The sequence below is a fragment of the Pocillopora verrucosa genome, chromosome 3 (assembly GCF_036669915.1).
Source record: "Pocillopora verrucosa isolate sample1 chromosome 3, ASM3666991v2, whole genome shotgun sequence".
Lineage (NCBI taxonomy): Eukaryota > Metazoa > Cnidaria > Anthozoa > Scleractinia > Pocilloporidae > Pocillopora > Pocillopora verrucosa.
The window spans coordinates 25,496,067-25,521,457 of record NC_089314.1 but is presented as its reverse complement, the minus strand read 5'-3'; the positions used below and the strand labels follow the sequence as shown (position 1 = coordinate 25,521,457).

Genomic DNA, 25,391 nt, shown 5'->3' with positions numbered 1-25,391 from the left:
AAAAAAATTTCCATTATCATGAGACAAGAACGAAGGTTGAAAGACAATAAGCGGATAGTCCTTTGTTACGGTTCTTGCCTGGATTTCTGTCCTTTAGCGGATCCAAAGCAGTTAAAACGTTTCAAGCTTCCAAAAATACCCATTGTCGTAAATGCTTGAGTAAAATTTCGATAGAAAATTCAACGCAAAATTAACACAGTGTCCTCAACTGAACTGGTTTTTGCAACTGGAGCAAGTATTGTGATATCATAAACACAACATGAGCGCGCTCGATAACTGCGCGCGCTCAAATCTATTCACAGGTATCGAGCCTTCATTTCATTGCGCTTCCTATACTGCTCGGGAGAATGGCTTCGCAATGGGAAAAGAATCCAAGACAAGCTCGAAAATAGAAATGAAAGAGCGCTAAAATTTTTATTTGATGACAAATCCTCCGCGTTCGACAAGCTGTTGAAGGTTGGAAGGAGTCTAGCAAGCAGGAGAAAACAAGATGACTGTACTGATCTCTGTTTATATAGCGCTAAACAAGTTAGCACCAAAATACATCAAAGAATTGCTGCAGGAAAGAGACAGCTTAAAAGAATCCTTGGCAATCATTAATGTCAGTGTATTTAGTTCATTAATCCCATAAACTTCCATTACAAGTATACTACTGGCCCCGGTTGTTCGAAGCATGGAGAAAGCTATCGAATGGATAAATCTCTATCCGGTGGATAGCGCAGTACGTTTTGTTAACAGTTATCCGCTGGATAGTGATTTATCCGTTGGACTTTATACAACTCTCGACCCTGGTGTTAACAGCTCAACTTATCCAGCCGGAATCAGCGCACATCACATCAGCGGTTTACCTCAAGAAATAAAGTATAAGCGTGGCTTTGATTGGTTGCGGTAATGTGACGTCATGGCGTAGGATTTGATTCCCGCCATTTTGAGTCTTCGTGTGTTCGAACATTTGTGCTACTTTCCTCCATTAGGAAAGCATGGCAGCATCAAAAATTTCTCTCGACAAAGACGCCTTTTTTCGGCGAATCAAAAGGATTTACGACGCCTGGAAGGTAAAAATTTTGACGTGTTTTGGGGTCATTGAAGGACAAGTTTGACTTAGCGATGGGACTTAGATTTTTCACGTATGACAAATATTTAATAAGCATATGATGTTAATTTCAGAAGGAAGACAGCACGGAAGATAATGGGGCTGCTTTTCCAAGTGTCGACACAGTGGTGATTGCAGTCGGGCAGGACGAAGACGTCATTTACAGTAAATCGACAGCAATACAGGTACAAAATGTTTTTACAGTGTCGGTTATCGGCGGTCACATGGCCTCAATTGTGCTGTCGATTATTTAAATTTCTGATGTACATGAGTGCATTATCTGGAGCGAAATGAAACGGATTTGATCGATTTATAACACTGTCAAAATGCATTCCATTCCTACGACACCTATATCAAGTCGTTGTGATCATTGTTTACATGTAACTTGTGCTAATTCTACTAAAAACATTTACTAAATATTATTAATACCAATAAATATTAATCATTGATTAAATAATTTTCGGAATCACGTAGCTACATGAGTAATTTGTAATTTAAGCTGTTATGGGTTCAATCACTCTTCCAATATCAGCATGTACCCTTACTTTTGGTATCTCAACAAATCTTTCCCAGTAAATAACTCAGATGTGGAAGTTGACATGAAACTGAAATTCTCTGCTGCCTTGAAAAAATTGATGTCCTTTATAGTCCACAATGGAACTGAGAACCGTGATAAAACACTAATTGCTTCCCTTTATTGATTAAAGAATGCCTTGTGAGATTTGAATTGTACTCTTTTTTTATTATTACAATGGAATGGAAACTAGGGCACTGTATATTGGCTTTTTGAAAATTTGTGGTCAATCAAATTAAGAATGAATGCTTCTCTTCCTCTTTCTGCAAATGAACAGAACAGGAAAACATTTCTGTGGTTGGTCTCTGTGTCACAACCTTCAGATAACCCTTTAACTCCTGAAGTGCTGAAAATGTAACTTCTCCCTATAATATCCATACATTATCCAATAAACAGGTAATGAGATTACTTAAACTTTTCAGATAGAAGTCGTAATCTTATATCAAATTCTTGATACTAATGCACATGGAAACGTGTAGCTGCTAAAGGGGAGACTTGACAATCAGATCTTGGGAGCTACAGATTTAATATTTTCCCATTTGCCCCTTCCACACTGTTTATAAGTACATAAAACTAGGTACTGGCAAAATTCCCATCCACTGGTTACTTTCTCTGAAATTAACAGTGTTAGAATAACAATTAAAACTTCCATTAGCTGTTCACTGAGGAATTTTTGTGCCATCTGCCACTGAAATTTTTTATTGTGTTGTACCTGTGAAGAGGACTGAGATTGAATTGAATCATGCTTGTTAAGTTTTTGGTGGTTTTTGTTTCTTCAGCAATGGTTGTTTGGTTATGAACTGGCTGATACTGTAACAGTGCTGTGTGAGGGATCAGTTCACTTTCTTGCCAGTAAAAAGAAATATGATTTTCTGAAACCATTACAAGATATGCAAGTGAAATCCAACACTTCACCATCAATACAACTTCACTTGAGAAACAAGGTAGGAAGGATTTTTGCAAATGCCATTTCCTATATTTAGTTTTATTCCAACCTTAGCTTGACTTTTATTAACATTAAATAGTGATTGGATAATGTTTTGGAAAAAGTTTGAAGTAAAGGAAAGTAGCATTTAAACTGGAGATAAATGTAAACCACAAATAAAAAATATACTTTATTCTTTTTATATATCATGTTATTTAATAGGTAGTATTATCAGTGCCCCAACCTGACACTGTTTTGGTAACCATAGCACCTAGAAGAGAATAAACTTTGGCAACTGAATTAACAACACAAGTTGCCAAGTTTGGTGGCATTTGCCATGTATTTAGTAGGTACATGTATGTCCTTACCTCCCGTATTAATAAGCATGGGCCAGCAAAGATTTCCCTCTCCTACCTTGTCCACTTCTGGGCCAGTATTTTGAGTGTGATGTAGGTGTGGCCCCAATTCTTCATCACATCCTGAACATCTTACTGCCAGGTTCTCTTTGGGTGTTTTTTTTTTTATTTGCATCAGGGACTCCAGCAGTCATGTAGCAAGTCAGAACATTTAACCTAGTTTTATGGTGTAAAGTCTCCAAAAATGCATATCAGCTCCAATGCATACTCTTAAGTCAAGTGGTATAGTCAGTGGTTTAGTAAGTTGTGATACTGCCCAATCTTTTTTTCTACCAACCCTTTTTGATTTGAGGTTACCAAACGGTAACTCTGAAAAAGTTGAGCTTGGAATGCAGCTTATTGAAGATAACCCTTTTCACCCTAAAATCATTTTCCATGTTCTCCCTTCTGTTCTCTTTATATTTCCTTTGGTACTGAAAAGGAGAATTCATTGTCCAATCAAGATCTTCTTTTGTTGGTGATTGTTTCCTTTATTCTCATAACCTTAATTGGTCAATTCAGGGGTTATATCGTAAAGAGAAATTAAGTGCTGGTCACTCAGGGGTTTAAGGGTTACAGTTGTTAATGTATCCCTGCTTTTTACAGACTGACCAAGACAAGGAGAATTTCCAAAAACTGATTAACTCTATGAGAGAAAGTAAATCTGTAAGTATGAGACTTGTGAGCTTAAGGTTATTTACTTAATTTAACCACAATGAGACTAGTATAATGTTGAAATGATTTATAGTGCATTTGTTAGTAGAGAAATACATTTGTGTTACTATCCCCTTTGAGAGTGCATGTCTCTGATTTTCAATTCTTGATGAAGCAAGCTGGTAAGACAAAATGTATTTGTAATCTTTACTTGACTTTATGCTCTCCTCTGCAGGGAAAGACTGTGGGTGTTTTTCAGAAAGATAATTTTCAGGGACAATTTGTTGATGAGTGGAAAAATGCATTTGAAAAGGAGTCCTTTGAAAAGGTCTGAAGAATTTACAACCTTCAAATTTATTAACTACTGAGAGTTTTTATCATTGGTAACATTTGTACCAACACAATTTATTAATATGCTTTAAACTTTAGCTAAAAGTTGACAGTTTGTTATATGCTAGTGACAGTAATGCATGGATTGTTTTTCCTTTTCATATTTTTTGTGACCATTTTACAAGCTGATCACCATTCTAGTTTTTGTTATCTTTCTTTGTTGTTAAATACAACAGTTTGTACATATTTGTGTGTTAATCATGTGAGTAGTCGTGGCTGAGTGCTGATGTGATGTTTTGCAGGTTGACATTAGCAGTGCAGTGGCGTATGTGATGTCAGTCAGAGAGGACCAAGAGCTCACTCATGTCAAGGTATAAGCAGGGATTTATCTTGTAACCCTAATGTCACTGAACTAGGGCTTTCTCTAACCAGAGGTGATCAAAGAAGAATTCTGTTTCAATGAATTTTAATGGTGGCGAGAAGAACCAAAAACATCTGCAATGAGATATTGTTTGATTTGATACCAATTCTTGGTGTTATTAGGCACAATATCGTGGAAGATTTATTTTAAGATCTCAGATGTAAAAGGGTAGATTTGCAAGTTATAGTTGTAACTGAAATTGAGGCAGTGCTGCATTTCACATTCTTCAAACTTTCTTTATTACTGTCTTCTCAAGGTATAAGCAGGGATTTATCTTGTAACCCTAATGTCACTGAACTAGGGCTTTCTCTAACCAGAGGTGATCAAAGAAGAATTCTGTTTCAATGAATTTTAATGGTGGCGAGAAGAACCAAAAACATCTGCAATGAGATATTGTTTGATTTGATACCAATTCTTGGTGTTATTAGGCACAATATCGTGGAAGATTTATTTTAAGATCTCAGATGTAAAAGGGTAGATTTGCAAGTTATAGTTGTAACTGAAATTGAGGCAGTGCTGCATTTCACATTCTTCAAACTTTCTTTATTACTGTCTTCTCAACTGCCTCTTTTGTTTTTAGCTGTGGTGGCTAACAAAAGCCTGCAAAGTAAACCAAAAGAAAATTGTCATTTCTCCTCTCAATATCATCTCTGAATCAACCTTTAACCCTTAACACCCAAGATCTGACTGTTAATTCTACCATCTAGCTGCTACACATTTCCTTGAAATTACAGTAGTTATGAGAATATGCTGTTAGATTAAAATAATAACTTCCACATGATAAGTTTGAGTATTCTCATTACCTGTTTGCTGGATAATGCATGGATATTATAAGAAGAAGTTACATGTTAATCACTTCTGGCAGTTAAGGGGTCAAGGTAAAGAGAATATAGGAAATGATCTTCATCTTGAGAATCTTTTGATTGTAAAACAAATTTTCCTTATTATAGGAAATGTTAAGAGCCCAGTATAGAGAATGTTCATACGTGTGGAAATGGTTAAAAACCAGTTTCCTGTTCAGTCATTTGTGTTTTACAGTGGAGGCAGTAGTGCCATCTAAGACATTTTTTTTTCCTTCTGTAGAAAGCTGCACAAGTTTCCTCAGATATTTTTGTCAAATACTTCAAGAAACAAGTCATGGAAATTGTAGATGATGAAAAGGTGGAACTATGAGCAAAGTCAATTTTTTTTAAATCTACAGTAGTTGGGTTGTAATTTTTTTTAACAACTCCAAATCAGGAAAGTATTGTTGAGTGGCAGAAACTAATGACTTTTTAGAATGTGGTCAATTATTTATGAGATTATCACATGCAAAGTTGGTTCATGTGATCAGACATTAAAATGACATGCATATATTGGGTTAGCTGTTTGAAAACTTTCCCAGAGTCATCCATTTTTGTTTCAATATCACAACTTTATGCCTTGATCAATATTAAAATTTCCTGCCTTTGGGGCAGAAATTGTGTTCAAATTCCTACCCAATTTTTCTTTTGCAAAGGCCAAATCTGCGACTGTTACTTAAGCATTAAAACCTAAACCTTGTACACCTTATTTTCTAGTCATTTGAATGCAAAAGTGAATTATGTATGTTTAAGCACCTCTTTATTGAAAGATAAAACACTTGTATCTCACTGGAATGGCTGGAAAGGCCTGGCATCTCTGGTTCAAATTCCCCACCTGCACGAGGCAAGTTTCAAATTGCCTATCAGGTGTGATATCTTGGAGTTCCGTGTTATGATTTTCAAAAAAAAAATATTAATTTTTCATGTTATTATCTATTCTGCAGAGGGTGAAACATTCAAAAATTGCAGATGGAATAGAAGGAGCTTTGGAATCAAAGAAATTTTTGCAACCTGGAATGGATTCTGAACAAGTGAGGATCACTTTCTATTTTCATTGTGATTGATCCAGTTAAATGATATCAGCTGCAGAGTTGTTCCTCCAGAGTTCTTGATTAAATGTAATCAACAAAATTTATTGTTCCATCAAGCAGAAGCGTTAGTGAAAATATATGCTTTTTCCTGAAAGTCACAGTGGTATTGGTTGAGCTGTGGAAGTCTGGATCAAATTCCAAGGTTCATATTCTAGCCAGGATCATTGTTCTGTGTTCTTTGGCATGATTTTCTACTCTCATGCTGTTAATCTCCACCCAGGAGTATAAAAGAGCGAAAGAAAACTGTCAGGAAACTGGACAAAGTGCAAAAGAGACAAGATATGACAGAATAGCATCCCATCCAGGGGAAGAAGCAATGCTCTTGGTCCCTTCTGGAAACTGGAAAACGTTTCGTGTACATCTATTAATTTCTGTTCATTCCTCTTTAAAGGTTGAGATGTGTTACTCTCCCATTATTCAGAGTGGGGGAAAATTCACACTTAAGTTCAGTACAGTAAGGTAAGAATATCTTGAAGGAAGTTGATAACTCAGACTGTGATTACCAGCCTTATCTATATGTACAAATGAAGCAGAGCGAATTGGGTGAAATAACAAGGCCCTTTCCCTTCAAACATTTCATCACATTGATGTACCCAATGCATTAACTTAGCTTACACCTGACCTAAATTACAGCTGCAGTGGCATCATTAAATAATGACTAATGACTCAATTTGACAATCTTGTTTAAACATTTTGTAGTAATGATGAAAAGCTTCACTATGGTACAATAATCTGCTCCCTTGGTGTTCGATACAAGTTCTACTGTTCCAACATTGTTCGCACAATGTTATATGAGCCATCGCAGGTGAGATTTTTTTTCCCCTACAGTTAAGTTAGAGCTGTATTTCAATCTTCAATCTGGGATTTTCTTGTAAATTTTTGTGGGAACTTGAAGAAAGGCTGCAGGTATCTGCAATGGACTAGCTACACCATTATAAATGAAGTGGCAATTGCTCCAAGTTGAGTCACTTTACAGAAACTGGAAAAAGTTTATTCCATCTCAGTGCATAAATGCCTAGTGTTTTTACATTGAGGCCTTTGTACTCATTAAATACTGTGTTGTTGTCTAGGAGCAACAAGAAAACTATGATCTGCTTCTGACAACTGTGGATGTTATTATGGACAAGTTGAGACATGGTTTGTCGAATTATTTAGTGTTAATTATTAATAAAAAATTGCTGATCATAGCCAAATTTCAAAATGCAAATTTTTATGGACAATGTAATGTTTACTCTTAGGAGTGAAACTTTGTGATGTTTACAATGCCGCCCTTGAACATGTTACAGAAAAGAAACCTGATTTTCAGGCTAATTTTGTGAAAAATGTTGGGTAAGTGATTGAGTAAATAAATGGCATTTTACATTTACATGTAGTTTATTTTCAGTATACATTACCTTACATTAGGACTTTTATTAGTTTTCGTCCTTTTACCAGCAAACAGGTAATGAGAATACTCAAACTTATCAGGTAGAAGTTGTCATCTAGATCCAATTTACCAAATTCTTGTAACAAGTTTACAAGGAAATATATAGCAGCTAGAGAAGAGAATTAACTTTCAGATCTTGAGAGTTAAAGGGTTGAAAGTTTCAAAGAACTTAATTGTTGTTCGATTATGCTTTTTGTTTTTTTTTGTTTTTTAACCAGATTTAATTTATCATCTGTTTATAAGTAACAAATATTTGGTCAAAGCTTGTAATCTGTAGTTTTCTCTGACTGTTTTCAGGTTTGGGATGGGAATTGAATTTAGGGAAGGTTCTTTACTCATAACTTCTAAAAACAATCATGTGGCAAAGAAAGGTAAATTTATTTTTCCTTTTATTTAGTATCATAATCCAAGCAAAAGGAAAGTAACAATGAAACTGCATTGGTTGAGATATAGAAACCTACAAAAATAGATATCATCAGTGTTACTGAGTGTACATGTACAACTGTACATAAAGTGCTACCAAGGTAACTGGCTCCCTCTATATTTGTTGTAAGACACAAAGTAAGGATAACATGGTGTACACAAAATTGTATATATATGATCAACCTGGAATTTACAAATTGATTTGTATAATTGTCTTGCTTTAGGGATGGTTTTCAATATAAATGCTGGTTTCTCAGGCCTGGTTAATGATAATGCAGAGGACAGTGAGGGTAAAAACTATGCCCTTTTTATTGGAGATACTGTGTTAGTTAATGAGGTATGTGTGTACAGAACTCAATTTTTGGCCAGGAGTGGTTAGATACATGTATATGTAAAACAGAAAAACCAATAAAACAAGCAGTGGTTGTGAGTCATTTGTATCCTCCTAATCTCATATGCAAGGTTTGTGCATCCTCCTCAGTAATAAAAGTGCTCTAAGCCATGGCAAGTGGACACAATTTGGCAACTTAAATTGATATGGAAGCCCTCATTTTGATGGCATATCCTTTTACTTGGCAGTCATGTGCCATACCACATGTTTTCTATTATTTATTATTATCATTAGTAGTAGTATTATCATCATTAGTAAGTGTATAATTATGGTGTGTTTATACCTGTGAGGTGTTACAGTGTCCATAAGCTATTTGACTTTTTCAAAGGCATGCAGTTTGTTTATAACCTGTTTGTTATATTCCCCTCATTTCCTGTACTTTTTTGTGTCTGTCAACATTTTACATTGGGTATCTCTTTTTTTCTTGTGTCTGGGACTAATATTGCATTTGTCTTTTATTATTTATCTTTTGGTGATAAGTTTGTTTGTTTGCTTCAGGACTCTCCAGCCTCTATATTAACATCAGCCAAGAAAAAGATCTCTAATATTGGCATCTTTCTCAAGGTTGGTTGATCTTTACTTTCTTTCTTATTGAAAACTTACGATGTAACCCTCTTATTCCCAAGATTTTAAAAGTGATTTTCCTTACTGTCAGCCTAACATTTCTTAGGTTTACATTGGTTTTTAATCAAATGATATTTCCTCATTGATATTTTTCTTACTCTTGCTACCTGTCTGTTTGTCAGTGTATTTATACAGTATGGAGAATTTACTTCTTGGTCACTCCTGGGATTGTAAGGTGTTAGACAGGTATTTGTGGTGGGATTATGTATAGCTTGCCTTAATTTTCTCTTCTCCCACAGGATGAGGAAGATGAAGGACAAGATCAGCAAGAAAATGGAGAGGTACATGTACTGCAATTTTTGTAGCTCATGCATTGATGTATCATACTATCATTTCCTCTGGAATAGATAGGATTTTTGGCATTATTCTGCCTCTCAACATGGGAACTATGAAGTTGGATATGGTTCTCCATATGCTGTGGTTAATCATATTGCGGAACTCTTTAGAAACAACTGCGAGGTTTCATAGATTCAGAATGTCATATCCTCAGTTGCAAGTGGCAGCTTTCTCTCCAGTTATTTTCTTTTGCCTTGTAGTTGTCAATTGCAGTATGAAATTAAATTGCAAAGCCTTCAATAACTTGACTGTACGTTCTTTCTACTTATTTGCAGGCTGAAGAAGATCTTCTTTTGGGTCGAGAGGGGAAAGGGGCATTACTTGAAAGCAGAACAAGAGTGAGTTGATGATTGTATTTTATCCCTAAAGGAAAAATGAAGGTTCTTATTAAGCTTTAACTGTATTTCAGTCATTTATTTTTGCACATGATTGATTTAGTTGACTGTACTGTATACTGTACTGTTTCAACCAAATACAACAACAACAACAACAACAACAACAACCATCAAAGATACTTCATGTGTTGAAAGAGTGCCATCCTTTTTATGGCCTGGAATGTAAATGTAAACTTATTTTTCTCTTTAAGGCCGTTCCAACTGTTTGGTTGTTTGAAACGGTTTCATTGGTTGTTTAGTATAATTTTGACCAATTTGAAAATTCTCCACACTAAATCCACTTTGTATCACTAAATATTTTAAACATACAGCTGTAAATTAATTTAAAATTTTTATTATTTCCACGTCAATTAAGAAATTGTGTGATGAATGTTCTAATGTCATGTTTTTTCTGCAGTATTCTGAGCTGAGAACTTCAGGGACCACTGTAAGCTTTTTACAGTGTACTTAAGATAATAAAATTATTATAATATTATAACTAAAAAATAGTCAAAAATGGGAATTAATTTTTAAAAGTGTACAATTAAAACCATAGTGGCTGGGGGGATGGGTGCTTATTCTGGGAAGGACACCTATCAGAGCGTGAATGCTTGTTAAGTTAAATGCTTGTTAAAATCGTAAATTGTTATAACACTCACTTAGACACCTTTTCTTTATCTTTAACTTGTAATGAGGTGTTTTCAGTATAAGAGTATCTGACAAACTTGAACATAATATGTGATTTTCAAAGAATCAGGCAAATTTTTGGAACTTCATAGTTCTAGGGTGATGTTGATTGCTCATCCCTTAAGACCTTCTTTCATTCAATAATTGAAATGGTTCAATTACTGCCCTTTTCATACCTTATGAATTGCTTTATGTAATTTATTTTTGAGGTGATTAATTTTTTTTTTGCAAGGTTACCAAAAAATTAATTAGAAGAATTACAGAGTGACATTCACCAAGTAAAAGCAAGTTCTGCTTGCATGCTGACAAGTGTTCTGATCATTCAAAGCTTACATACACAAAAGCAATTCATGTATGCACCCACTTAACAATCCTAATATTATAAATGAGTCTGAATAGAATTTCATTGTCTAACTTAAAGCAATAAATGTTGAATACTTTAATCAGGATACATGTTAGGTCAAAAGTTTTTTTAAAATTTCATACTTTTGTAAATTAACTCTACAAAAACTTATCATAACTTAATTTAAGAACACAAGTGAAATAATATGTGTATCAAAATAATCATTCAGATCTTCTGCATTGACATTTCTTTAACTTTTGATTTCGTCAATAACTTTTTTGGTTTAAATTCTCATGAAGGCATTTAAAGTCACTTGTTCTATGTCCATACTGTACAATTAGACATTCATTGTGCAGCTTTACTCTACTTGATCTGTTAAATCTATTCGACTGCTAGTATGTGTATTAATAAAGCAAACTCTTGTTTGCTAAATTATAGTCGTTTCCTGGTTTCAAAATAAATGGCTAAAAATAAATGAGAAGTAAGAAAATAGAGGCTTTACTCTCTTGAGCTTCTGCCTTTCACTCACTGGAATCTTTAGTCATCACAAAGTTTTGTTAGTTTTGAAAGTGATGTGAGTTTCTTTAAGTGTTACATATTAGTGATCATTTGTACTGCTTGATTTAGACTGAAATGACGGCAGAGGAAAGACGAAAAAAACATCAACTTGAACTAAAGGAGCAGTTGCACGAAGAAGCAAAGGTGAAAGGGCTGTTAATGATACTTATTGATAATTACTGTTACAGCAAAACCAACCATGAACAATCACAACAAAGGTTTACATGATCATTAGCCAATGAGAACTCAAAGAGAAAACAAGCAGACTACTTGAGGCGCGGGAAAACGCGAATGACCAAGTCACAAATGCTTTAGTTCTGCATGTGGTTGGTCAAGAGGATATTGTGGGTTTTCTTGACCAATCACAGAACAAAGTTAAACAAATTTTCCCGGGTTACTTTTTCGACACTCAATTAACTCTTTACACCCTAAAATCAGTCTATATAGTCTCCATACTGCTCTTGATAAATTTCTTAAGGTGCTGGTAAGGAGAATTCGTTTAGCAATCAAAAGCTTCTTTCGTTGATGATTATTTCCTTATTCTCGTGACGTTATTGTATGATTCGGGGGCGTTATTGTATGGGGAAGTTTGATACTAGGTACTCTTTAAAGGGTTGAAATTTCTCTATTGTAATGATAACAGTTTTTAAAGATAGGCATTGTTTTGCTCACGCTTGGGAATAGACGAGTATCAACCTTCTTGATTCCAGTAGCTAGCTCAGAACTTGCCGTCTTAGCCGTCTTGAACCTGATGGAACCTCGCCCATCTTTAATGATGAAGATGAAATGTTTTCTTTTGTTTCCTGAAATAAATGAGTTTGCTGGTTAGGAGAGGGAACACATCTTTTCTTTTAAAACGAGTAGAATATGTGCTACCAGCAGAACATGGCAACTTGACGATAAAATTACAAGGCTGATTGTTTTATAAATCTCGCAGAGACGTCTTCTCGAGTCTAAAGGGGATACAGATGCGACTACTAAGTAAGTGCTTTTGAATTCTAGAACATTTTGGTAAAAGCCAGTGATTCTTGTGTTACAAGCTTGTGTCATTATTGTGTTATCTTTGTCAATGACAACTTGTTGTGTTTCTAACCTTGTTGTCTTTTATCATGGGGCAGTACAGATGAGGGTTTACTTCTGTTTTTTGTCTTAACGTTGAATTATTTTCAGGTTGAAACCATCCAATGTAGCCTACAAACATCCTACAATTGTTCCGAGAGATAATGATGTCAGAGAACACAAGATTTTTGTTGGTTAGCAAGTTCTTGTATATATGTACATGTGGCTCTTTCTTTTGGGAAAACCTTATCAAGAAACCATTGTTGCTACAGTTTCTCTGAAAAGTTCACCGCGAATTTTCGGAAGGGCCAAATTTTCTCTCGAAATTACGAGACTCACTAACGTCCCCAGTAAATTAATCCGCGAAAGTTCGGAAGGACCTAAACAGTATAGTCGCGCCGAAAATTCGCGGAAGTTTCGCAGAAATTTCTTTTCAGGCGATATTTCGTCGGAAATGTGGGGAAAAACATCGTAATTTGTTTGCATAACCTTTACACAACAATGAACATTGATTGCTCTTGATTTTGTCAAATAATTTATTGTTTTTTTGAATTTCCAAGGTTTTGAAGTAGTTTTTAGTTCATTTCCGTTCGGAAGAAAACCGTAATTCTAATTCGTTCCATTTTAGGGCATGAATCGGCTAGTGCATTTATCGAGGGGGGAGGGAGGGAGAGTGGGTCAGAGGGTCAGCTTACCCCACTTCCCTCACTGTGGAAGAAGTAACAATTTATATTGATGAATCAAGACTCCCAAATTTAAAAAAAGCGCTGCTTGTGTACGCTTAGTTCTTTCTCTTTTTAAATTCGGCTCTGTTTTTTTCTCTCTTTAGACAAAAAATACGAGGCAGTTGTTTTACCGCTATTTGGGGTAGCTACACCGTTTCACATATCTACCATCAAGGTAGGTATAAATTTGCTTACCCACTGCGCGTTCGCGTGTGGCCGCCAGAGTCAAACCTTTTTAGTTGAGAAGCAAGGGGAAGATGGAGAGATGATAGGTTTTCGTTTCTTTTTGCTATTTCAAATGCTTCCTTCACTTCTCTAGGCTTGGTATCCTAACTTCCTAATCTTTTGGCTATTTTGTTACAACCGTGGCACAGTTTTGTGCAATGCTTCTGATACTGCACTTATGTTGTGGTGAGATTTTGTTCAGTCGACCTCAAATTGCGTCCATTCTTGTAATCAATGACATTTTACGACTCATAAGAAATGACATCTTAACAATGAACAGTAAAGGATTTGTAGCTTTTAAAACATTATTTTGAACCTCTGAAGCGTTTCAACTGATAGGCATGTAGGGATCGTGAGAGCTCTGTACCAAATCATTTTCCAGGCAAATCAGATAATTTTCTGTCTTTTGGAATTCATGATGCAAGAAGACACTTGTCGGGAACTTTTATAAGTTACGGAATGGCGTCCCAGGTAAACTTTGGTCAGACTGTAATTTTTGTTCATATTATTTTTGTATTTTTAGAACATCAGTTCCAGCGATGAGGGCGGTTATACCTACCTTCGAATTAATCTGTTTTGTCCTGGAAGGTAATGAGCCAAGGTTTTAGCAAATTTTACTGGGTGTCTATCAACGAAAATCAAAGTGAATACAATGGCCAATCAGAGTCGTGGATAGTATGACAATGAGCCAATGACACCGCGAAGGTGATACCTGTTGATTGACGCAAGTGTGATAAAAGCCGAGGCAGTTGGTTTCAATCTTTGCGTCTGATTGGTTTAGAGGGTGACGCGGGTTGTTTGCTGAACCAATCACGGTGCAGCCTGCCTCGCAGTCGTTATTTGGTCTCATCAACAGATTGAGCGCAAAACAAAGTTAAGCAAAATCAAAGCAATCCAGCATTACTTTCGAGACTCGATTGAAAACTCCTCTAATTTTATCCTCTTTTCTGGCTGGATTAAAGCTCTTTCCATGAGTCCAACTACAACGAGATTGTATTCTTTTTTTTTCCAGTGCTGTCGGTCGTTCTGAAGGAAGTCTGTTCGCTCAACCCGAGGCTACATTTGTTAAAGAAGTGTAAGTTTTGGGCTTTAAAATAGTAGTGAAAATTAATCGTTTATAATGGTGCACATCTGAGTGTCTTAACTTTCGTGAAAAGTAGTTGTTGAAGTTATTTACATATTGGTGACTAATTATTAAACCAGAGTAGTATTTGTTTGTGTTTTGTGATGGTGGCTACAGATGACAGGAATACCTCCCCAGTGCGTGGTAGCTTTTTATGTGCGTAAATTACACTATTTCCACGCTGGTGACACCTTTTTTACCTTTTCTTTATCTCCTTTTTGCATACTTTCGACTTTACTTTTCATGGCATTTTGTCGGACACTTTTCGGATGAAAATTCGAATTATGGCTTACACATAGCTCATCAACGAATTCTTTGCACCTCACTTAGAGGTGCATTTGACCGCGAAATCTAGACTTAGTGATTTTCGATTTATCAATCAGGTGTATCCAACACACAGGACAGACGTTTCTTACATCCTTCGTCACATCCCGAAGTGCGCTCGTAGCAAAAATTTGACCCTGCGAAGTGCATGGTCCACTACACAGTTGATTCACGTCTAAAATTGGGGACACTGTGCACAAATCTTTTGAAGATTCTAACCATGGTGTAGTCAATGGTTTTTATGAGGTTTTTTTTTTCTTCTTTACACAGAAATTACCGAAGCTCGAACAGCAGACCTCATGGCGCATCTCAGCCACCGGCGTCCAATCTGAACACAGCGTTTCGTCTGATAAAAGAAGTGCAGAAAAAATTCAAAACACGGGAGGCTGAAGAGAAAGAGAGACAGGTGTGTGCGCTGCTCTTTGTAACCTTACAATTATTACTAGGTATCGCTCCTGTTGTTAGATGTGAGATGTTAAATTTACTTTAGAGAAAGTTCCCCAGGAGGTTATTTTCTGTAGTTTGCCTTTGTTTCCTTCGTTGGTTGTTAGAGGACGTGGACCAGTGGTCAGCGAGCGGTATTCTGGATCGAGAGGTCCTGGTGCGAGCTCTGACCAAGGTCTTTGTTGTCTGTTTTTGGGTTAGAATCTTCCCTATCCGAGCCTCTTTCTAACAGTGAGTATAAATGGATGCCAGCACGGTGGAACGCGTAGCCATTGAAAGACTAATATCTCCCAATATCTATCCTAATATCTAGGAGAAGTTGAAAGACTCTAAGAAGCTCCATGTAATAGAAACTAGGAGATGCTTCGGCGGCTGTGCGAGTCCGTCTCCCTTGCTGACTTTGCCTTACCTCGTTGTGAGGCAGCATTGTTGCTGATGATATATTTGTCAATGGGTTACATGAGCGTTTGTTGTCATTATTTTCTCAACAGGGCGTGGTCCAGCAGGGAAACCTTATACTAAACCCTAACAAAGGCAATCCAAAATTGAAAGATTTGTACATAAGACCAAGTATAACTCAAAGAAGATCACCGGTACGTCCATAATGGTTGCAACTTTTGGCTCTTGGCTAACTTTTGATATTTTTATCGCTTTCGTTTTCCTTTAAAAAGTTGATGTGTCATGTTCTCGGAACTTTTGCTTAAACCTTGCGCCATTATTACTTGGTTTTTACCATCAAATATCAAACTACTGTTTACAGGAAACGCTACCACAGAATTTATAAATTCCGTTATTTTGGTGACATCAAATAAACCCAGGTTGATTTTATCATGCTTACATTTACGAAGTAATATATTATCATTTAAGGTTAATATTACTTGAATGTTGTATTTTTTATCTATCCCATATCATTTTTTGTTGTAAAGTAATGCAATGAATACATTTATAATACCGTAACAATTTGTGGTCATGCAGATGGAGATAATTTTTATTTTCGTTTTTGTCGTCTATCAGCTCTTTTGTTCACACTTCTGTTTTGTCGTTTTTATGTTCTCAGGGCACTTTAGAAGCGCATACGAACGGTGAGTACGCAGACTGTTCATTTCTATCTGTACTTGTTGTGTCTGGTGATCTTAACCCGATGTTCGAATCTTAATTTAAAGGTTTTAGGTTTGGAATGTATCGCGGAGAACACGTCGACATTTTGTATGGAAATGTAAAACATGCGTTTTTCCAGGTAAAATTATCGCTTCATTTTCTTGCCCAAATAAAGTTTTGATTGTCATTCGGAGGCGTTAAGTTCTTCTCATGAAACTATTTGTAGCCAAATCGTATAGCGTGTAATTGGAATCTGAACAATCGACGGACTGCAGTACGTAGAATTTAATCTGATACAAGTTTGCGTGGAGAACAATGATTAATGGGTGCATAGCTGAAAATAATTTTTTTCGAGCTTTAGGGATTGCTTTATTGGTGCGGTCAATTCAGAATCCGTGTGAACGTTGCATTATACTATCGTCAACCTCCGAGGTACAGTCTGAAAAAGGTTTAGAGGTTATGAAACTATAACATTAGGAATAGTCATAGCCTGCTGTGTAGGCGTCTTATTTAGGGCGAGTTAACGTTACACGATAGTTAATTCGACCTGCCATGTTGGAGTTGGAGTTAGAGCTAGAGTGACCGTCGTCCACCCCTGGGTACAAATTTTTTTCTCTTCCCAGCCTTCCGCTGCTGTAGAAATCAAAGATGGAGTTTCACCAAGAAAATGTTGACTACTCGCTCGCCAAAATTACGCCTACTCTACTGGCTAGAACAGGCACAATTGACCCAGGTTGTTTTAACTAGGTAATCATTACTATTACATCTAAATTTTTTAACTTGCTTTGCAGCCCTGCGATGGAGAAATGATCATTCTACTTCATTTTCACTTAAAGGTTTGTCGCTTTGTTGTTTAACAAGACTTACGGGTATAAGAAGTTGCTGAGCCCAAACTTTTCTTTGTCTATTGAAAGGCAACCTATATGTTACGTCTGTTTTATTAGTTTATTTATTTATTTATTTGTTAGTTTGTTTGTTTGTTGGTTTCTTTTGAGTTTGTTTGGCTGAGGAATCGTGTCTGGCCCATTCTCTTACTGATTTATTATGAAATGTTCCCGTTTTAACACTGAACAGATAACTACTGTTCGGTGTCGATACAGCCAATGTTAAAATTCATACTTACCCTGTCTTCGGACATGGAAATTTTGACGATGGCTTATAAAATATGACTCTTTTCTTCTTCAGCATCCTATAATCATTGGCAAAAAGAAATACAGAGACATACAGTTCTACACTGAAGTAAGTGCAAGTAAAATTTCTTACACGATAGTAGGACAGAATTTCTCTTAACAATATCAATACCATGTCAAAGAGATAAATAATGACAACAAAGAAAAATATGAATTAGGGGATTATATCCCAATACCCAATACCAAATTCTCCCAACTGATGTCAGAAGAATTGTATGGCAGACAGTAGGGAGAATTGCTAATAAGATCTTGTAAGTAAAAGGGTCAGCTCCTACTGTGCCTTTCTTCACCCAAGTCTGTGATTGGGTTTTGGTAAAATGTCACGGAAACCAGAAAGTACTCAAGGAAGGGGGGATGGGGGGATGGGGGGATGGGGGGTGGGAAATTTTTGATTAAGGAGCTTCAATAGAAGCCATTCACAGTACCTTTGCCCGTCTGGGACTATAAATGGGTTTCAACAAACTATCAGGGGAATTCTGAAATGGGGAGGGCCGGAAGGGGAAACATGAGTTGGAGTGCTGCCCCACCCAGGAGGAGGAGTAGTTATTCTATTTATTACTTCACGCTGCGGAAACCGATAACTTCTCGATGAAGCAATTTTCAATTGAGTGACGAAAGTATCCAGGATTGCCTTGGGTTTGCTTAACTTTGCTCTGTGACTGGTCTAGAAAACTCGAGCTGCCTTCTGAACCAATCAGATTTATAGGGTTAAACCATTGACGACTTGGTGTCCCTTTTTCCGCACTTCAATCAGTTTTTTTTCCTTTGTTTTTGTTCTCTGAGTTCTCTTTGGCCTTTTGTGATATTCTTCGTTACTCTGATTGGCCACAGTGATTACTTTGGTTTTGATCTAAAGTCATGTTGAAAAGCGCTCTACAATGCTGTGGCTGGCGTCAAGGTCCTCAGTAATCTGTTTTCTGGTTTTTTATTTGTCTAATCATATAGCACATGATTTAAACTGCTGCCTAATTTTCACAGGTCGGTGAAATCACAACAGACTTAGGAAAACACCAACACATGCATGACAGGGACGATCTTCAAGCAGAGCAGGTAATGTTGTCGTAACTGTTGTCTTAAATAGAATGAAACAAATTCAACCTCAACGAGCTTAGCGAACTTTTCCTTTCATGAGCTTGTCTCTCAATAAGGTTTATATTTAGGGGTTTTTATGGACTTTCTTAAAAAGCTAGAAATTTTCGAAGTACATTGGGTGGTTAAGTCTTTTGTGTTAAATCTGTTCTGCATTCACAGGCCGAAAGAGAGTTAAGGCAAAGGTTAAAATCAGTGTTCAAGAATTTTATTGACAAAGTAGAAGGAATAACTCACGGGCAAGTGGAGTTTGATGTTCCATTCAGAGACCTCGGGTAAGTGGAATGGACAAAGCACAATTGAATTCAACGCCAAGAGTCACTTTTGACACTTTACCAGACATAAAGAGACATTCGTATCAGCTTTTTTGTCTCGTTGTATCGCGTTATCTGTTCTTGTTTTTGTTTTTGTCGTATTTTTCCTTTTTTTAGGGTAACCATTATTTTATTCTCCAATTTTTTTCCGTGGGTATGACCCAGACTTTTACACTAAAATTTGTTTAAACTACTTCGGTGACGTTTGTTTGTTTTGTCTTTCAGGTTTATGGGTGTACCATCTCGGAGCACAGTATTACTCCAACCCACAACACATTGTTTAGTTAACATTACCGAGCAGGTACTTTCAAGCAAACTTTAAGTCCTCTGCCTTCCGTCAGCTGTTGATAAGAGCAGTGATTTGGACTGTTTTCGGTCGACCGCTCTGTCTTTTGCTTTTCTAAGTCCTTAGAATAGTCACAATGTAATTCTTAATCCTGTTGTGTGTTTTTTGCTGACTTAAAGACTCGTCGTATCATATCTTCTTCTTTAGCCAACGTTCATTATCACTTTGGATGAAGTAGAACTTGTTCACTTCGAGCGAGTGCAGGTAAATCTATTTAACCAGATATATTGATTAGGGGTCGCCAACGTCTGTCAGAACTGCCCTTTGCTGTCTTCGTAGCATTCAGAGACTTGGTTCTCACCGAATTGGCCCACTCATTTGAAAGCCCCGATCAGTTTTCTTCGCTCGCACACGAAATGTACGCAAAATAATGGGAGGTTTTAGGCGGGTATGCAAAAAGAGTGCTTTTATTCAAAAATTATACTTCTGCTTTCCAGTCTGCTTGTCGAAAGTGAAGTTGACAATGACGGGAGATTTAAATTTTTCAGTTTACTTTTCCGCTTGTTGATCATTATTTTTTTCCTTGCTATAGTTTCATCTGAAGAATTTTGACATGGTATTTGTGTTCAAAGACTACAAACGTAAAGTGGAACACGTAAATGCTATACCAATGACGTCACTGGATTCTGTCAAAGACTGGCTGAAGTACGTCACCGTAGTTTTCTTTAATTAACCCTTTACGGCAAAATCAGTATGCATATTCTCTGTATTGTTCTGTATTGTTCTGTATACATTTCTTAAGCACCTTACAAGGAAAATTTGTTCAACAATCAAGAGCTTCTTTACTTTGTGACCATTCTCTTTATTCTCGTGACCTTAGTGTGTGATTCAGGGGTGATATTGTAAGGATAAATTAGATATTAGTCTCTCTTAGGGCTCAAAGGGTTAACATTGAAACGTAAAATTCCGGTTATAGACCCCCCTCCCCTCCCATACTGCTTTCCTTAGCCAATATTTCGACACAGAACTTTGCACGGTATGTTTACGGTCAAACTCAGAAAACCGTTATCGTATTGTAACCACTAAGGACAGAACGATAATAGTATGCAAGTAAACCACCAAAAAACAAGCTTATTCAAGATACTGCGAAGACTTCGCGTTACTCACTTAGGATTTGATTGTTTTCTTCGACACAACAACATTCCACAAATATTCCCGGTCTTCACGGTTTTCTGAGTTTCCCAGTGAGTCACAGGCTTATAACCTGTATCTTGCGGTATGTATCCACTTCGTCCACATGCATGTATAGTTTATTTCCACATGCATGTGTTATTTATTTCTAAGAAAACTCCCAGAGTGTGAGTCGCCCTTATAAAATGGATTTCAGAGGAGCGTTGATTAAACTTTGGGTTTCCTTCATCTTTGGTCCTGCGTGATTCTACGTAATTCACCATTCAGTCGTAATCAGACGTTTTATCAAGTATAGTGTTTTTGTGTATCGACTTTTTATTAATTCTTTTATCGCGGAAAACACACCGTTTGATGACAACCTCCTTCCCAGCCTCTTTGGAGCGAGAGAGAAGGAGAGTCTTTTTCTCACTCCAGGGGCTCAGGAAGAAGATAGTAAGGGAGCGAGATTGGCTTGATTGCCGATCCTTGAAGAAACGTGGCAGCTAAATGCTGTGAAGATAATGCTTCCTCTTGTGCGCTTCGTTTTCTTTGCAGTTCATGTGACATTAAGTACACTGAAGGAATCCAGAGTTTAAACTGGGCAAAGATTATGAAAACCATCAACGATGATCCTGAAGCGTTTATCGACAATGGTGGCTGGAGTTTCTTGGATCCTGAAAGCAGTGTAAGTGGTCTACCCCAGTCACTTGGGTTCTTGTAAGATAGCGTACTTTTTCACAGAAATATTTACTGAAAGATTTTTCCAACAATTGTTGTCTTATTGAAATGTAATAACTCATCGCATTAAGTTTAAATTTGTTTCCTTCTGCCAAACATTGTTGTAAATATATCTATCAGATGTCATCGCTTTGGAAACACATCATGTGTTAGAGAAATCCAGCTTGTGTAGACATATTTATCCCTTAAAATCACAAGTCTCGAGCACTACTTCCGCTAGATATCCTTTCTATATCTCTCGCGAGCAAAAGTAACCACCCCGCACTGTTTCACTCCCCTGGCGTGGAGGACAAGTGGCAAAGTTGCCGGCTATTTATTGTCCAAACTCCTATGGAAATACTTAGCGAGGACCCTCGGCTTGATTTGTTCTTAAGTAAGTGCATTTCAACCTCAGGGTGAGGAAGGAGAAGGCAGCGAGGAGGAAGCGGAAAGTGAGTACGCTCCGACAGAATCAGAGGAAGAGGAGTCATCGTCACAAGAAGAGTATTCTTCTGAAACAGAGACGAGCGAAGACGGCTCAGGTGAGGACACTGCTCACGGGGGGCGGGGGAGGGGGGAAGGAGTGAAGGGGATCCATGATGTTCGTGAAACCTCTACTGCGGGTACAACTACCTGTTAACAAGTTGGAAGTATTCTGTAAATTTAAATTTGGTCACGAAAATGGAAATTAAGTATGAGGAACGAAAAGATTAAGAAGTAATTTTCAGTTATGTTGCACTTGGAGTATTTTGATTGTGTTCATTTTGGAGTGTGTGACGTTTCGTGGTGATCATTTGTGGGAAACGTGGAGGCGTCACTTCGTTCTGTTTTTGTTCAGTTCTTGTTCGTTTGTAAATGAGCGCTCTTTCGCGCAGGAATCTCGTGTAACTCGCAATTTTTTTGTTTGCGTCCACATTTCTAAATAACGCCAAAGAAAGAAAAAAAATTTTTGATTGGCTAGTTTTGCCGCAATAGCATCCACCAGATGACCAAGGGCTATCCAAACGGCGCCCTGCTTGTTTTTGTATCCAGTTTTTGGTAAACTATGCTGCTTGTGCTCTTTTGTTTGTATTTAACACATCCTTTTTAACGACAAAGGGGCAGTTTTCAGAGAACTAATTAAATATATTGTTCATATGAACTGCAAAAGACAGTTGCTCCTTCAGCATGAGTAAAATTACCAGAAAAAATGTTTTTAAGGGGTTTTGTTGCAATTGATACTTTTGTTGTCTTTTTTTTGTTTGCGTTGTTTTGTTCGTTTTTGTTTGTTTGTTTTTGTCTCAGGGCGCTCACTGTCGTGAAAATTGGCTGGATAGGGCCTGCAAAATATGTAAAAGTTTTTACCATTCTCGTTATCGCTAAAACCCCTCATCAAAACCCCCCCGGGCGATTAGGTCTTTACCGTGACTTGTGGAAAGCGATTTTGACGTTTTCTTATTTTCTTACAATAACTGGACAGCATTAAAGAAACCTCCCCATCCTCTTGTGTCCTGTTATAAAGGGGAAAGCTTTTTAGTCTGTTAGTCTTCTCTTTTATGTTTTTCTATTATCTTGTTGAACTACGGTTACAGGTGAGGGTACGCTAATCGCAATGGCGAATTAACAAATCCACAATCAGCTTGCAATATTACTGTAAATTGTATTAATAACTGTATATGCTGAGTAATGTTTCCTTTTTTTTTCTAAGAATTCGAAGAAGAGATGGGCAGCGAAGAGGAAAGCGGAAAAGACTGGTCTGAACTTGAAGAAGAAGCGGCCAAAGGTGAGCTCTAGATCTTTCTTTAATGGTGCTTGAGCCGTTTCCTTTGATATTTGCAATATTGTACTTTCCTTGTGCTGCATTGTCACCATGCCGCTTCAGCTTTCAAGTTGCTTGTAATTGTCAATACGTTTCGCAGTCGTTTAAAAAATAAACGTTTAGTGTATCAAAGGTTAGGCGTGGGAATAAAGTTTCTGGTAACCTCAGGCAAATATATCATGTGACTTTCTCCTGCGGAGGCAAGACTTCTTTTGACATGTAAAAAAAACTGCACAATGGTGGATTTTTCTATATGAAAATTGTGCCAGAGAGTGCCCTAATTTTTTTTTTTCGCTTTTAAGAGTGACCGGAAAACGTTTTTTTTATCACCTTGATGCGTGAATGAGAATTAGGCCTCGCGCACGAAACTCAGCGAGAAAAGGAGATTTGACTGCTTTTTTAAGAGTGGATAACTGTTTTAGAACAAAATAAAGAAAAATATGTGTGGGCAAAATAATGCGGAGCCCTTTGCTTCGGTTCTTTATGAAAAACTGATAACAGCTGATTCACGCTATTTTTGCCTCTTAGACTAGAATTTTCTCTGTGTGTGGTGGCCACAAATATGGAAATAATTAGAAAAAAAATTAACTCAAGGTCAGAGAAAAGTCGAGAATTTTAATTTGAGTGAGGGAAATTAAAAATTTGGCGTCGGAGAAGTCACGGAAAAGTAAAATGTTGAAGTCATAGTTAGACCTTTTTTGTGTGCGGTCGTTAGTTTGGTGAGGGCCGTGGTACAAATTTCAATCTTGTTTGATTTGTTGAAAAGATACGAGCGGTGGCAAGTAAGACGGGATGGTATGTAAGGGTGCTCCTGCATGTTATCTTGTACTTGTCTTTTCTTAAAAATGTTTTGTTGTCAGTCCGGTAATAGCCTTGGAATTTTGACAACTGGCTTTTGACGCAGCCATGCTCAGGAAGCTGCGACATGTTTCTGTTCTCCCGAGTGACGCAGTAACATGAAACAGTGGTAAAATGAACCAGCGCCAAAGTCCGCCGTTCTGATTCGTTTTCATTTATGTTCCTCAGCCGACCGTGATAGGGGCCAAGAAGAAACTCCATCAAAGAAGAGGAAAAAACCTAGTAGCAAACACGAATCTCCACGCAAGAAAAAACGGAAGAGTTAAACATTCTAATGTTGAGTAAATTTAAACAAGAGTTTGTTAGAAACGGGACATCATTTGCTGTCTTTCCAACGTTATAACTGAAGATGTCGTCTGCCGAAAGCTGCGGTAGGAAAGGAGAGCGAACTCGTGCGAACATTATTGTTTACAGTGGCTGGTGAATGCGCGACATTATGCATTCTGGTATTATTATGGATAGCACTTAGGCCGTTTTTAGTAGTTCAACTGACTGGCTAGAATCAGTTACAACTCTCCTGTTAGACAAGTTCATGTTTGGAGGGATTTTTACTTTCGAGTGAAATTTCACGTTTCCATAAGAAGCCTGTTCATTTTTATATTGACTGGTTTGGCACACTAGTTGTAAGTAATGGTGAGCCCTTTAGTTTCCAGCGGTAACGTAATGCTTCAAATAAGACTGGCGCTAGGAACGTGCCCAGTCTTTCGTTTTTCGTTAGTCGCCTATATTCTACATCTTTTAGGTTTCTGTGAATACTTGTAAAGTTGAAAAAAATGTGTTCCGCCTAACGGTTTGACGTCTGTACTTTGAATGTTGCTCGAGAATTTCTCCGTTACATGTACATGTATCTGTCCAAGGTCTGATAGAAGCAATAGGTTAATAGGTGCCTTCGGTGACCGCACACTTTACAGCCTTATATCTGAGGCCGAGCAGTTAATTGTTATTCCTGTCCGAACTTCGACAGAAATCATACGTTTGGCTTTGATACGAAAGCTTCTTTTCCTAGTTACCAACACATTACTCTATATTTGTCCAATCACAGTTGAGATGCATTACTTTGATTGACATTGACTGAGTTCAAGATGGCAATTCCGGGTGAGGGTTTGCAAAGTTATTCTATTATTGATAAACCTGAAATCCTAGATACTTTGATTAGTTTCTATAAACGAAAATACCACCTGATATCGCAAAAATAAAGAAAAATTATGGTATAGTTGTAAAAACAAGGAGTTGAAGGACTGGGATCAATATCAGTATCTGGGCAACTGTCCACCTACCCCTCCCCTAACCCAACATTATCCTCAACTTGGCAATTGACTGTTGTTGAATTAGGGGAGGGGTGGGTGGGCAGTTGCCCAGATACTGATATTGATCCAAGGACTGTATATGCACATGTGTAAATTTCCCACAAACGTAGGCAGGTTGTGAAGAGAAAAACAGTTTGATTTCAAGCTGTCTGAAATAAAGTTCAATTATGTGTTGAA

General features: G+C 37.2%; 1 protein-coding gene across 2 annotated transcripts; it reads left to right on the top strand.

The window, feature by feature from the left end:
* The first annotated feature begins 916 nt into the window (after positions 1-916).
* Positions 917-25,391, top strand: LOC131800294 (FACT complex subunit SPT16). 2 transcript variants are annotated; one of them, XM_059117979.2, is made up of 39 exons: positions 917-1,055; positions 1,168-1,278; positions 2,447-2,611; positions 3,594-3,653; positions 3,877-3,969; positions 4,274-4,342; positions 5,476-5,553; positions 6,179-6,265; positions 6,717-6,784; positions 7,025-7,130; positions 7,396-7,462; positions 7,564-7,654; positions 8,049-8,122; positions 8,399-8,511; positions 9,064-9,129; positions 9,429-9,470; positions 9,801-9,863; positions 10,318-10,347; positions 11,557-11,631; positions 12,425-12,468; positions 12,658-12,740; positions 13,376-13,446; positions 14,020-14,084; positions 14,509-14,571; positions 15,214-15,349; positions 15,879-15,980; positions 16,445-16,469; positions 16,551-16,624; positions 17,277-17,321; positions 17,671-17,724; positions 18,654-18,725; positions 18,927-19,039; positions 19,304-19,379; positions 19,572-19,628; positions 19,957-20,069; positions 21,090-21,219; positions 21,667-21,793; positions 22,939-23,013; positions 24,076-25,391. In XM_059117979.2, exons 1-39 carry the CDS (start codon positions 981-983, stop codon positions 24,171-24,173), a joined length of 3,156 nt encoding a protein of 1,051 aa, XP_058973962.1. In that variant the 5' UTR covers positions 917-980; the 3' UTR covers positions 24,174-25,391. The 2 variants fall into 2 exon arrangements, with proteins under 2 accessions (XP_058973962.1, XP_066019893.1); XM_066163796.1 differs by lacking the exon at positions 10,318-10,347.